General features: G+C 41.4%; 1 protein-coding gene across 2 annotated transcripts in view; it reads right to left on the reverse strand.

Moving 5' to 3' along the window:
* LOC127812464 (E4 SUMO-protein ligase PIAL2) overlaps nucleotides 1-15,382 on the reverse strand; it is a 63,716-nt gene that overhangs the window by 22,758 nt on the left and 25,576 nt on the right. For both annotated transcript variants that reach the window (XM_052352855.1, XM_052352856.1), the window contains 2 exons: nucleotides 1,631-1,682; nucleotides 1,474-1,545 (listed from right to left, as the gene is read on the reverse strand). In XM_052352855.1, the coding sequence (XP_052208815.1) occupies nucleotides 1,474-1,545; nucleotides 1,631-1,682 (124 nt within the window). The remainder of the gene's footprint in view (nucleotides 1-1,473; nucleotides 1,546-1,630; nucleotides 1,683-15,382) is intronic.

Below are 15,382 nucleotides of genomic sequence, written 5' to 3' on the forward strand. Positions count from 1 at the left end.
AAAGGAAGTTCTAGGAAAATGACTACTATTCAGAAAGACAAGTAGTACTCAGATGTAGATTGGGCAAGAGCAGTCGATGACAGTAAATCTACAACTGGGTATTGCACTAAAGTTAGGGAAATCTAGTCACTTGGAGAAGTAAAAAACAAACCATTGTTGCAAGAAGTAGTGCAGAAGCTGAATTTCGTGCATTGGCTCAAAGAACTTGCGAGCTCATTTGGATTCAAAGACTTATGGCAAATTTAAACATGCCTATCACCAGTCCCATGAAACTTCACAGCGACAGTAAATTAGCTATAAGTGTAGTGCACAACCCATCTCAACATGACAAGATGAAGCACGTTAGAATTGATGGACATTTCATCAAGTCTAAAATAGATAATGGAATTATATTCTTGTCCTACGTTCCCACAACTTCTCAGGAACCTAATGTTCTTATCAAAACTCTATCCAAACCAAGCTTTGAGTCTTGTGTGGGCAAACTAAGAATGATTGACATCTATTCACCAGCTTGATGGGAAGTGTTGGAAAATCAAATCTTATAATTTATGGGATTGATTATCAATTCCAATTATCCCACAATCTATAGGATTGATTATAACCGATCAATCCCAATTATCCCACAATCTATGAGATTAATTATAATCAATCTTAATTGTTGGGATTGATTCATTGATGTAAATTAGTAATTGATAAAATTAGAATTCCTTTTTTTTTCCTTAGTTACAGAGATTTGATTGATTTCTTTCTCCTAAAGTGTCCCTTTCTAGTCATGTCCTTTTTTCTTTTTCTTTCTTGAGGTTACCATCATAGTGTGTTGTGCCGTGTCCATGTAATCAGACCCACATCTGTGCTCCTAAGGACCATTACTTCAAACAGAAGAAAGATTACAAAGTTGATCATATTTACCTATCAAAGTATGTTGAAAGCTTAACTTAGGTGGCAGAATAAGAAACTGGTTAAAAAACTATAAAGATGGAAAGATTCAAGGAAAGTCAAGCTCAAGCTAGAGTCCAAATAGCCAGTTTTTCAACAAAGGTTCAAGAAGGGTAACTTATGAAGACAATGTTTCTAATTTCCTAAAAGATAGAAAGCCAAGCTTAACCTATCAGGCATGCGGGCCATTTCATTTGATTTAAGTTGGTTTGCTAACAAATTCAAACCTCAGCCTAACAATACCTCAGATAGATAACATGCCAATACATCATTCCTTTTGTGTTAATTTCGACGAGACTACTGGCATGCATTTCAGGAATACAAATCAAGAATACAAATCAAGTGGGTTCATAAAGTTGGTGGTTTTGTCAGGGCAGACAACAGTTATATTCAAATAAATTACAGCAAAGACAGATCACAGCTATGGAAAACTTTGTAAACATTTCCACTTAATCAGATATATCATAAACCACAAAGATTTTTCCTGTGCCTATAAAACTGAAATAATGAAATCCAGAGAGGCCAAAATATACTTACAATTTTCTCTTCCCCAGGAATTTTTGATTTTTTCGAAATATGGAAATCAGTAAGAAATGTCCCATAGCCAGGCTGCAATGTAGAACAGAAGTATCACCAACTGCAGTTCTTCAAATAAACAAATAATCAACAGTATCAAGGAAAAAGGAAAACCAACCTTGACTTCAAGGGACGCAAGTATCTGGCCCATTTTAATTTGTGGATAGAATCTGCACACACACACACAGATGCATAATTCAGTTATCAGAATAATTAAATGTTGACCAGCGATGCAACATCTGGCCTGTGAATAATTCTTAAACCATATTTCATAACAGAAAGTAAGCTGTAAATGAGTTTGAAGTAAAAGAACTTTAATCCAATTGATTTATCATGAAAAGGCCAAAATGAGTACAAAACAGCTTAATTCTTACTACTATTAACTAATAGCAACTAGCACATTGTTTTACATGCTTCAACAAGTTTTTTTTTTTTAAAAAAACATCTGTATAAACTAAGATCAAATTGAACACACCCTGGAACTGGTCACTTTCACAACTGTGGAAAATTATATATATGTGTATGTATGCATTAGCGCACATATTTCTAAGGAAATTCAGAAATCACAATTGAAATTTTGCTTGAATGAAACTTGCATATATTTTTATGAGCAAAATTTTCAACAAGTTTATTCCTTCATTCACATAAGCATATCTGTCTAGAAACCTATCTGAACATTCTGAGTTAAGGTTGCCAAAGGAGGAAGAAGAATGATATACAAACTCATTCATGTACAAACTGGAAAAACCAAATTTATAATCAAAACTGAACACACCCTGAAACTGGTCACTTTCACAACTGTGAAGAATTAAAAGTATATGAATATATGAACCTATGTTTTACTGAGGAGAGTCAGAACTCAAACTGAGAAATTTGATTGAAAGAAACTTTTAAGGTTAAGTTAGATCAATTAAGCACACACCACTATACAGGTAAGAAGTTAGGTTTATATGCGATTGGTTGAGAATAACATTTTCTATCTATACTAATACCCTTGGTTTCCCAAGTAAACCTACTAACTTACTAAGCGTCCTCGTCATTTTTGGACAAAAAGAGAACTACAACTGCACAGGGTCCCCAAGTTTGAAGTGGGAGGTACTAGGCATACTGCACCCCTGGCATTTCAAACATTGGAAAATGTACAAGAAAACTGAAAATTTGGTACATTTTCCACTTCCACTTGATTACAATATATATATATATATATAAGAAAAAGAAATCAATCAAATCCCTAAAACTAAGGGGAAAAAAAGGAATCTTAATTACATCAATTATTAATTTACATCAATCAATCAATCTCAATAATTAAGATTGATTATAATCAATCTCATATATTGTGGGATAAGATTGATTATAATCAATCCTATAGACTAAGGGATTGATTGGGATTGGTAATCAATCCCAAAGATTGTGGGATTGTTACAGCCTTTAAATCTACAAAATATTTGACCAATCACACACATAATCACAGCATTGATACACGACACTCCCTCTCAAGCTAGTAAATAGACATTGACCATTCCCAACTTGATTGTAAGCTTGTGAAAGACCTACTATTGACTCCCTTACTTAGAACATTAACAAGTTGCGATTTGCTTGGTATATAAAGCATACAAATAAGACCACTGTCCAATTTTTCTCCTCAATGTGTTTTGTCCAGTCATGCTGCACAAGATTGTGTGCAATGCTGATGGCTGACTTATTATCACCATAGAGCTTTATAGGACCTTTCCACTTGAGTCTCAGACTTCCAAAATAATCTTTAACCATAATAATTCACATATCCCCTGTGCCATTGCCCAAAATTCTAATTCTACACTTGATTTGGCCACGACAAATTATTTCTTACTTCTCCAAGTAACCAAGTTTCCACCCAAGAAAGTACAATATCTCGAGATAGATCTCTTATCAATCACTGAGCATGCATAATCTACATCAGTGTAGGCCTTTAGAGTGAGTTCCCCCCCCCCCCCTTTTCTTTTGAACAAAATTCCCTTTCCTAGAATACCCTTGAGGTAATGTAAGATTCTGTAGACCGCTTGCAGGTGAAGGTCATTGGGTTCATGCATGAATTGACTCGTTACACTCACGGCATAGGCTATATCTGATCGTGTGTGAGAGAGGTAAATTAGCCTGCCGATTAACCTTTGATATGCCTTTTTGTCTGTGTCTCTATCTCCCTTAGCTTCACCAAGTTTGTGATTAGGGTCAACTGGATTGCTAGACGGTTTGCAAGCCATTTTCCCCATGTCTCGTAAAAGATCCAGGACATACTTGTGTTGAGATATAAATATCCCATATCTAGACGGTGGATATAAGGGATGTTCTGTACACTCAATATCAGCCATGGAATCAACATTAGAAGATGAGTCAATAGATGTTACCTCATTTCCAAACATTGGAACTGATGATATGTGCAGCCTTGGTTCGGGTTTTAAATTATTTCTTTTTGAGTAAATTTGGAGAAACCGTTTGTTAGTGGTGGTCTCCTCCCTAACAGTTTGAAGAACAAGTTGGAGGGAAGATTTAGGTTCATGAGCTTGTGAGGTAGAGTCAAATGCAGGTTGTTCAAGTAGAGGTTAAGGAGCTGGAGCTAGGTTGTTCAAGTAGAGGTTTAGGAGCTAGAGCTGGCGACAAAAAGTTAGGAAGGAGCAACTCATCCTTATCTTCCACACTTGAGGTCTCTCTTTGAAGAGAACGTTGAGTAAAATAGGGTTCAGTTTCAACAAAGGTAACATCCGTAGAAACCAAAAAATTTTTAGTCGGAGGATGATAGCATTTGTACCCTTTTTTGTGTATAAGAATAGCCCACAAAGACACACTTAAGAGCTCTAGGATCCAACTTTCCCCAATGAGGGCTGTGAACATGAACAAATGAAACACACTCGAATACTTTAGGACTAAGCTAATTTGTGGTAGGAAAAGCAAAATAAAAGCGGGATAAGATTGCCATATGAGTTTGAAAATGTAACACTCGAGAGGTTAATCAATTTATTACATGAGTGGTTGTGAGGACAACTTATCCCCAAAATTGTTTGGGCACATTTTTGTGAAACAAAAATACCCTAGTAGTATCAAGAAGATGGTTGCTTTTTCGTTCTACAATCCCATTCTATTAAGGGGTAGAAACACATGAGGATTCATGAATAACTCTCCATTGAAGGAAATAGTGGGAAAGGGTTTGGTTGAAATAATCCCTTGCATTGTCTGATTGAAACTGTTTGATTGTGCCCCAAATTGATTGTGGATCATGGAAAAGAAATTGGGAAGAATATCACTTACATCAGATTTAGATTTTAGAAGAAAGACCCATGTAACTCGTGAACAATCATCAATAAATGAAACAAACCAACGTACCCCAAAAACATTTGGAATGGTTGATGGACCCTAAATATCACTATGAATCAATTCAAAAGAAGTAAGACATATGTTATTACTAACTGGAAAAACATCACATCTATGTTTAGCAAACTCACAGACATCACAATGAAACCCTCTAATATCAAGATTTTGAAACAACGAAGGGAACAAAATTTGAAGAGTAGAACAAGCAAGATGTCCCAACTTGTAATGATGCAACCAAAGAGTGCCCTTGGGGGGGGGGGGGGGGGGGTTATGTGGTTCTAAAAGACATGTTAAAGGTTGCTTGCTTCCACAGGCCAACAAGTAATTTCTCAGATTTCTCAAGATAGTATAGGCTATCTCGTTCCTTAGCATGTTCAATCATCAATCTAATAGAACTCTTACTCAATTGATTGAACTTTAACTCAAAAACAGTAGAAATTCCTCAATTACAGTAGCTTCAACAATGGATGTAGCGAAAACAATGAAAGAAAACAAAAAGCCTATTCGAGAGGGCCTCACTCTCCCACTTCTTCAACAAATTTTTCCCAGATCCTTCTCCCTCTTTCTCTCCTCCCTTTTATACCTACTCCTCTTGCTCGTTCCAGCCACATGCTCGATTATTCCCTTCTAACTAACTTGTGACTCTCTTACCCTTGAGTCACTTTACTTGGTTGCCCCTTGTGGTCCCCACCCTTTTCCCCTCCTTTCTTCTCTGATAAGTTTGTTTAATGGGGGTTCTAACAACACTCCCGCCCATAAGTCTCACCTTGTCCTCAAGGTGGAATTCTAGACATTGAAGTAGAATCTGATGGTAAGGCTCCCATGTTGCTTCCAATGGGGGCAGCCCCTTCCATTGAATAAGGACATCAAGGTTCCTTTAATCCTTGTGTCTGGCCTTATTCCCAACAAAAATTCCGATGACACCTTCATTTCCAAATCAGCTGAAAGCTGATCAAGAATTTCAAGGGTTTTCCTAATTGCTCTTTCTACCTTGCGCAACTGCAACACATGGAACATGGGGTGGATAGCACTAGAAGGTGGTAATGACAGCTTGTAGGCCACATTCCTGATCTCCTCTTCTCCACTAGAAAAGGCCTATAGAACCTTGGTAATAGCTTCTCATTCAATCTCTTCACCAACATCTTTTGCCAATAGGGCCGAATTTTTACATAAACCATATCGCCCACGTCAAACTACACATCTCGCCGCTTCCTATCTGCTAATTCCTTCATCCGAACTTGAGTCTTCAACAGTTGGGACTTCAATTCATCAAGAATTGAGTCCCACTCCAACAGTTGTTGTTCAATTGCTGAAACTGTTGTAGTACCCTTCTCAAATCTCAATAATGGGGGAGGTTCACGCCCATAGACAATCTGGAACGAAGTTAATTTTGAGGATGCATGAAATGAAGTATTGTACCAATATTCAGCCCATGGCAACCAGCTGCACCACGCTTTAGGTTTGGATGAACAAAAACAACAAAGATAGGTCTCCAATGTTCGGTTTAGGACCTCCGTTTGTCCATTGGACTGTGGGTGGTAGGAGTTGCTCCTGTTCAATTGAATGCCCCGCAATCGAAATAGCTCTTCCCAAAAATAACTAACAAAAATTTTATCTCTATCGGAGACAATAGAGTTTGGAACCCTGTGTAGCCTAACAACCTCCTTCAGAAAGATCCCTGCTATGCTTGCTGCTGTGAATGAGTGTTTTACAGCAATGAAATGTCTGTATTTGCTTAACCGATCAACCACCACCAATATTGTAACCCTCCCCCCTGACCTTGGCAGCCCTTCAATAAAATCCATGGACACGTCCTCCCAAATTTGGCTCTAAACTAGAAGCGGCTGCAGCAACACACCAAGTGATAACGCTTCATATTTATTCTGTTGGCACAAAGGGCAATCACGAACATATTGTTGAATATCCCTCTTCATCCCCACCCAAAACACGTTCAAAGAGATCCTTTTATAGGAATCAGCCTTCAATCCACCCATCATGCCCCTCCTTCAACATTAAAGGAATCAAGATGGAGCCTTTAGGTAGATACAGCTTCCTTTTGAACAGCAAGTGACCATCTACAAGGGTAAACTCAGGTTTTCTAGTGGGATCAGCCTTCACCTCCTTAACTATTAGTTGGAGTGTCGCATCCTCCTCCACCTCCTTCTTAAGTTGGTCAAGTTGCACCACTCGAGAAACGATGAGAGTTAATAATGAAACGGGAGATTGGAGGCATGAGAGGGCATTCACTGCTTGGTTCTCCAACCTGGGCCGATATTAAATCTCACAATCATATCCCATCAACTTCATGACTCATTTTTTACACTCTGGACTGAGCTCCCTTTGTTCCATTAAAAACTTTAAGCTTTGTTGGTTTGTCCGAATATCAAATTTCTACCCAATCAAATAGTGTATCCACTTCCTCACCGCAAAAACCATGGCCATCAGTTATCTCTCATACACGGACCTCAGTCGACCTTTGGGATTTAGGGAATGGTTGAAAAAAGCTATAAGTCGTGTTAAGTTATATGGTTATAGTCTAGGGTTAATCCTATGTTAGAGCCCATGGCCCATGGCCCATTGTATTTGTGTATATATATAGGTGTATAGTCTATAAATTAATTATGTAGTATATACATATTAAAGTTAGGGTTTTCTTCCTAAGTTTCACATGATATCAGAGCCAAAATACAAACCCTAACTTTTAATACAAACCCTAGCAACCACCATACAAACCCTAGCCGTCGCAGCTGCTGCTGCCGCCCACATCACCGACCACCACCATCGGTCGCGTCGCCACCAACCGTCGCAACCTGCTGTGCCGTCGCCGCCCACTGCGTTTCTATCACTCACACTACTGGTCAGCAATGGGTCTTCACTATCCGGCCACCAATCACACACACCACCACCGCCGTTGCATTCGCCGACCTCTGATCTGTTGACCCCCGGAGGATCGTCGCAATTGTCGCCGCCACGCGCCACCTCTCTAACACTGTTCATGGAGACGTTTTTGCTCCGATCTCTCTCTCCAATGCTTCGATCGCAACGCCGTCTTCACCATTGGACTCGCCTCCTTCAGTCCATCCCAGCCCAAGTGGTTTCGTTACCATCTGTCGCCGCCGATTACCGGCATCCGCCATCTGCCGTTGCTCTAGCGTGCCTCCACACCTCATTCTCTATGCTGGATCATCCAGCCTTTATTTTTTGGCTTATTTATCCCTTTTGTTTCAGATTTGTTGATCTTGTAGGGCTCCCTTTTGTCCAACATGGCTGGTACCAGTAAATCTAGCTCCTTCTCTGGTATTTTGTCTACCTCTCCAACCATTGCTACTGAGAAGTTGATGGGCAGTTCCAATTATATCTCTTGGTCCAAGGCAGTTGAACTATGGTGTATGGGTCAAGGTTTACAGGATCATCTAACTACCAAGGCTGAGAATATGACCACAAATAAACCTGAGTGGCAGAGAGTTGATGCTTTGTTGTGCAGTCTCATGTGGCAGTCAATTCTCTTCATCCGATCTATACTAACTATACCACGTGCTGTGAATTGTGGGCTCAGGCCAAGGCGTTATACACTAATGACATTCAATGCATGTATTCAGTAGTGTTTAATCTGCTCAGTTTACGACAGTAGGATTTGACTCTTCCTGATTTTCTTGGTCGGATGGCCTCTATTAAAGCTGAATTTAACTCCTTGTTACCTGCTGGTAAGACTGCTGCAAAAGATCTAGCTTAGCGGGATAAGTTTTTCATGGTATGTACTCTTGCTACCATTGGTCCTGAGCTTGCTCTTGTTCGTGATCAAATTCTTGCTAGTCCAACTGTACCTACTATGGATGAAGTGTATTCTCATCTTCTTCGGGTTTCATCTGTTCCTACAGTGCCCCCCTCTCCTGCAGGTGATCATTCAGTCATGGCTTCCCAGGTTCAGAGTAGTGGCGAACAAGGAGAAGCTCGTGGTAATCGGGGCAAACGCCCCAAGTGTAACTACTGTCACAAGTGGGGGCATACTAAGGAACAGTGTTATAAGTTGCATGGCTGCCCTCCTTATGTTAATGTTGCTCATGCTGATGGTGCTTGATCTGAGTCCTTTGATGGTCATCCACCACAATTTGTCCTTCTCACTGGGGCTAACTATGATGAGTATCTCAAGTATAAGACGTCTCAGCAAACCTCATCCACAATTGCTTCTGTCGCCCACTCTAGTAATTCCACTGCCTGTCTCGTTCAGTCATCCTCTTTGGGACCATGGGTCCTGGACTCAGGTGCTTCTAACCATATCTTTGATAATCCCCATTTATTCTCTCATTTTACTAATTCTATTTCTTTACCTTCTGTAACATTAGCCAATGGGTCCAAAGTAATTGCTAAAGCTGTTGACACTGCCAAACCCTTACTTTCTCTGCCTTTAGATTCTGTCATTTATCTTCCTCATTGTCCCTTTAATCTTGTCTTTGTTAGTAAACTTACACATGTCTTAAATTGTTCTATCACATTTGATGATCATTCTGTTACTATCCAGAATCGCGGTACGGGACAGATGATTGGCGTCGGATGTGAGTCACAGGGTCTCTATCATCTCAACCTTCCTACATCGCTTGTTGCTTGCTCGTTGACTGAGTCTCCTGCTCTTCTCCACAATCGTTTGGGACATCCTAGTTTGGCTAAGTTTCAGAAGATGGTCCCCAATTTATCTAGTTTGTCGTCTTTTCATTGTGAGTCTTGTCAACTTGGAAAACACTCTCGCACTTCTTTTTCAAAGCATGTCAATAATCTGGATGTGTCCCCGTTTGCTTTAGTTGATTCCGTTGTCTAGGGTCCTAGTCGTGTCGTGTCTGTTTTGGGTTTTCAATATTTTATAACATTTATCGACGATTATTCTCGTTGCACATGATTATATTTAATGAAAAATCGTTCTAAGTTATTCTCAATTTTTGAATCCTTTTGTGCTGAAATCAAAACGCAATTTCATACCTCTGTCCAAGTATTGCGCAGTGACAATGCCCCTGAGTATTTTTCTATTCCCTTTACAACCTTTATGTCTTCTCAAGGAATCTTGCATCAGTCGTCTTATGCATATACACCACAACAGAATGGGGTTGTTGAGCATAAAAACAGACATTTGATTGAAACTGCTCGCACTCTTCTTCTACATCATCATGTCCCCTTTCACTTTTGGGCTGAAGTTGTCCTTGTTGCTTGCTATCTCATTAACAAGATGCCCTCCTCAGTTCTTCAACACCAAATTCCTCACTGTCTCTTGTTTCCTAATCAACCATTATATATTCTTCCTCCCCGTGTCTTTGGTTGCACATGCTTTGTCCATAACCTGTCTCCCAGTCAAGATAAATTGTCTGCTTGGTCTATCAAGTGCATTTTTCTTGGTTACTCTCGCCTTCAGAAAGGTTATCGGTGTTATTCTCTTGACACCCGTCGTTATTTTCTTTCGACGGATGTTACCTTCTTTGAGTCGTCTCATTTCTACTCTTCGCCTCATTCTGAGTGTCAACCCATTTCTGAGGCAATCTCTCTTCCCGCGAATCCTCTTGCTTCTATTCTCCATGTTCCTTCTTCTACCCCATTGCAGGTTTATCATCGGCGTCATCAGCCTCGGTCTCCTCCCGATAGAGATGTTGTTCCTACGCCTTCTCCCGTATCTCCTACTACTTCCGCGACTCCTGCTGCCTCACATCCTGCTCTAGTCTCTCCACCTGCTGCAGTCTTGCCTTCTAAGGATCTGCTTCCTATTGCCCTTCGGAAAGGTACTAGTTCTTCTCGCAATCCTCACCCCATTTATAATTTTATTAGCTACCACCGTCTCTCGTCTCCTTTTTGTGCTTTTGTGTCTTCCTTATCCTCTGTTTCAGTACCTAAGACTGTTAGTGAGGCACTTTATGATTTGAGTGGCAACAAGCAATGGTGGATGAGATGACTGCTTTGCATTCCAATGGTACTTGGGATTTGGTTCATTTACCCCCAAGGAAATCTCTTGTCGGTTGTCGGTTGTCGATGGATCTATACTGTCAAGGTGGGTCTTGATGGGCAGGTTGATCGCCTTAAGGCCCGTTTGGTTGCCAAAGGGTATACTCAAGTTTATGGACTTAACTATGGTGACACTTTTTCCCCTGTTGCTAAGATGTCCTCTGTGCGTTTGTTTTTCTCTATAGCAGCTATGCGCCACTGGCCGTTGTATCAACTGGACATTAAGAATGCCTTCTTACATGGTGAGCTTCAGGAAGAGATTTATATGGAGCAACCTCCTGGGTTTGTTGCTCAGGGGGAGTCTGGGCAGGTTTGTAAACTCCATCGCTCACTATATGGGTTGAAGCAGTCTCCTCGAGCCTGGTTTGGTCGTTTCAGTGCTGTCATTCAAGACTTTGGTATGACTTGTAGTGAGTCTGATCATTCTATTTTTTTATACACACACATCACAAGGAAGATGTATATACTTGGTTGTCTATGTAGATGATATTGTTATTACAGGTGATGATCAGGATAGTATTATTCAGTTGAAGAAACATCTTTTCCATCATTTTCAGACTAAGGACTTGGGGTTACTTAAATACTTTCTTGGCATAGAAGTTGTTCAGTCCAGTTCTGGTATTGTTATCTCTCAACGAAAGTATGTGTTAGACAATCTGGAAGAAACTGGGATGCTTGATTGTAAACCTATAGATTCTCCTATGGACCCTAATGTAAAACTCTTACCAAGACAGGGGGAGCCTCTTGCTGATCCTGGAAGATACCACAGGCTAGTCGGAAAACTTAATTATCTCACTATCACTCGCCCAGATATTTCTTTCTCAGTCAGTGTTGTCAGTCAGTTTTTACAGTCTCCTTGTGATAGCCACTGGGATACGGTAGTCCGAATTCTCAGGTATATTAAGGGAGCTCCAGGTAGAGAACTATTGTCTGAGGATAGAGGTCATACTCAAGTAATCGGATATTTTGATGCTAATTGGGCAGGTTCTCCGTTTGATAGACGGTCTACTTCAGGATATTGTGTTCTGGTTTGAGGAAACTTAGTATCTTGGAAAAGTAAGAAGCAGGAGGTTGTTGCTAGGTCAAGTGCAAATGCAGAATATCGTGTTATGGCCTTGGCAACGTGTGAATTTATCTGGTTAAAACAATTGCTTCAGGAGCTCAAGTTTGGGGAGATATCATAGATGAGATTAATTTGCGACAATCAAGCTGCATTACATATTGCTTCCAATCCAGTCTTTCATGAGAGGACCAAACATATCAAGATAGATTGTCACTTCATCCGAGAGAAGATTTTATCTGGCTGTATTACCACAGATTTTGTCAATTCCAAAGACCAGTTAGCAGATGTCTTCACTAAGTCTCTCAAGGGTCCTCGAATTGAGTATATCTGTAGCAAGCTTAGTGCATATGATATATATGCTCCAGCTTGAGGGAGAGTGTTGAGTTATATGGTTATAGTCTAGGGTTAATTCTATGTTAGCCCATGGCCGATTGTATTTGTTATATATATATATATATATATAGGTGTATAGTCTATAAATTAATTATGTGGTATATACATATTAAAAGTTAGGGTTTTCTTCCTAAGTTTCACAAGTTGTTGCTCCTGCATCAAAACAACTCCCAAACTGTGCCCGGATGCATCAGTCTCCACCACAAACTCCTTGGAAAAATCCGATAAGGCCAACACCAACAGTTCAGTCATCACTCTTCTAAGAGATTGAAATGCATGTTCTGCTAATTCATCCCAAAAAAAATTCCCCTTCCGAAGGCAGTCAGTCAATGGCCATGCCAGCTTCCCATAATTCTTCACAAACCTTCAATAATATCCCGTAAGACCCAAAAATCCCCAAAGCTCCCGTAAGGATTTAGAACTAGGCCATTCCATGACTGTCTTAATTTTTGAGTCATCCGCAGTCACCCGTTCGTGAGAAATGACGTGTCCCAAGTACTCAATCTTCTGCTGCCCAAACTGACACTTCTTCGCATTAGCATACAGTTGATGCACTGCTAGCAACCCCAACACACACCTTAAATGCCCCTTGTGCTCGGCCATATCCTTGCTGTAAACCAAAATATCATCAAAAAATACCAAAACAAATTGCCTCAACTGCTCCTTAAAGATCTCATTCATCAAAGATTGGAATATGGCGGAGGCATTGGTTAACCCAAACGACATAACCAATAATTCATAATGTCCCTCATGTGTGCGAAAGGCTATCTTAGGAATGTCCTTAGGATTGATTCTTATTTGATGATACCCCAATTTTAAGTCCAAGTTGGAAAAAACAACAGCCCCATTCAATTCATCCAATAATTCTTCAATAAATGGAATGAGAAATCTCTCAGGAATGGTTACCTTGTTTAAAGCTCTGTAGTCAACACAAAATCTCCAGCCTCCATCCTTCTTCTTAACCAACAATATCGGACTGGAAAATGGACTTACACTCGGCCTGATAAGCCCTGCAGCCAACATCTCCCTAAACAGCCTCTCGATCTCATTTTTCTGAATGTGGGGATACCGATAAGGTCGAACATTCACTGGCAATACCCCCGGTTGCAATGTTATCACATGGTCCTGCTTCCGGCGCGAGGGAAGACCCCCCAGTTCCTCAAACACAAGTTTGAACTCCATGAGCAACTCCTGCAAACTGTTTGGAATTGCCCTTGCAACCTTGTTTTCCGCAGCGATCAAGCTTCCCAGTTCAAGTAGCACCCCTTCCCCATTTTCCCTGAACGCCTTCATCATCGATTTCAATGTTACCAAGGTCTTACTAAGACTGGGATCCCCATGCAATGTCACGGTGGCCCCCCTGCCTTAAATCTCATCACCAATGAGCCCCAATCAACTAGTGTCTCCCCCGGGGAAGCCAACCACTTCATTCCAAGGATCACATGTGAACTCCCTAGCTCCAATGGCAGAAAATCCTCCACTATTTCCATAGTTTACAGCGTTAAGACCACCCCCTTACACACCCCCACCCCCTGAACAGCCATACCCAACCCCATGATCACCCCATATCCTCTTGTTTGTGTCCTAGTCAACCCTAATTTCTACACCAATTCAACTGCTATAAAATTATGGGAAGCCCCACTATTAATTAAGACCACCACCTCTTGTCCCCCCACTTCCCCTTTTACTTTCATGGTTTGTGGAGGAATTAATCCCACTAACGAGTTAAGGGATAGCTCCACCACCTCCCTTAATTTGACCAGGTCTCCCCCCTTCCCCAGAGTTATCCTCTGCCTCAACCTCCTCTATCTCTTCTTCTTCCCCATCCATTTCCTCCTCATAAATCACCATCACTTGCAGCTCCCTATTCATGCATTTATAGCCCATCGAATACTTCTCGTCACAACGAAAACGTAACCCCCCCTTCCCCCGTTTGGCCTGCAACTCACTCTCACTCAACTTCTTGAAAGAAGGAGTGCTCCACTTGCCTGCAGGCGACAACCGATATGAGGCAACCGCACTGACCGTCGGTGATCTCGGTGACGCCGATGGGGGAGGTGTAATCACCACCCTTGGGTGATTCAGAGTTGGACCAGAATGGCCAGAATGAATTGGTCCCCGGTTTTGGCTGATTCCGAAAGGCCTCCCCTAGACCACCTGATTCCTCTCTTTGATTCATTGGGCCACGTCCATCATCTGCTCCAGCCCATTCGACCTTAACACTCTCATTTCAGCCCGGATATCCGACTTTAGCCCATTGAGAAATTGGCCCTCCAACACAGTCTCTGACATGCCTTCAAGTGGTGAGGCCAGTGTCTCAAAGCTGAGACGATAGTCTTTGACAGACCCCCACTGCCTGAGAGCCAGGAATCTCTCCTCCATGGTGCCCTCCTGCATGGACCGAAAACGGCTTCTCAGCATTTCCTCCCAGCTCCTGACTCTATGCCACTTCTATTCCCATTGAAACCAGGGGAGCACAAACCCATCAAAACAGAGAGCCACCAAGTCTAATTTCTCAGCTTCCGTCAACTGGTTGACAGTGAAGTACCTCTCGGCCTTAAAAACCCACCCATCAGGGTCGCCCCCTTCAAAGATCAACATCTCCAACCACCGACTTCTACCACCTTGCCTCCCAAGAGCTTCGTGCTCCATTCCGACCTCGCGGCTATGATCCCCCTGTGCTAGCGATCCTCCCAAAGCAAGGGACGAGTCCACCAGTACGTCCTCCTCGCCCCGTTTCCCCTTCCGCCCCCCCCCCCCCCTCCTGCTCTCCCCACTTCTTCGCCAACAAGTTAAATTGTTTCAGCATCGTCGCTAAACTCTTCTCAATTCCTTGCATCCTCTAGAACTCAGTCTTAAGTGAGTCCATTCTCGCTTGCAAACCATCCATCCTCCCTTCTATTTGCTGCTGGTAAGTCTCCAACCTCCCTTCTAACTCGCCCACCCTCTCCGATACAAACACCCCCATGGATCACGCTCTGATACCAAAATGATAGAACTCTTACTCAATTGATTAAACTTTTACTCAAAAATAATAGGAATTCCTCAATTACAATAGCTTCAACAATGGATGTAGCGAAAACAATGAAA

The sequence above is a fragment of the Diospyros lotus genome, chromosome 11, assembly GCF_014633365.1.
Source record: "Diospyros lotus cultivar Yz01 chromosome 11, ASM1463336v1, whole genome shotgun sequence".
Classification (NCBI taxonomy): domain Eukaryota; kingdom Viridiplantae; phylum Streptophyta; class Magnoliopsida; order Ericales; family Ebenaceae; genus Diospyros; species Diospyros lotus.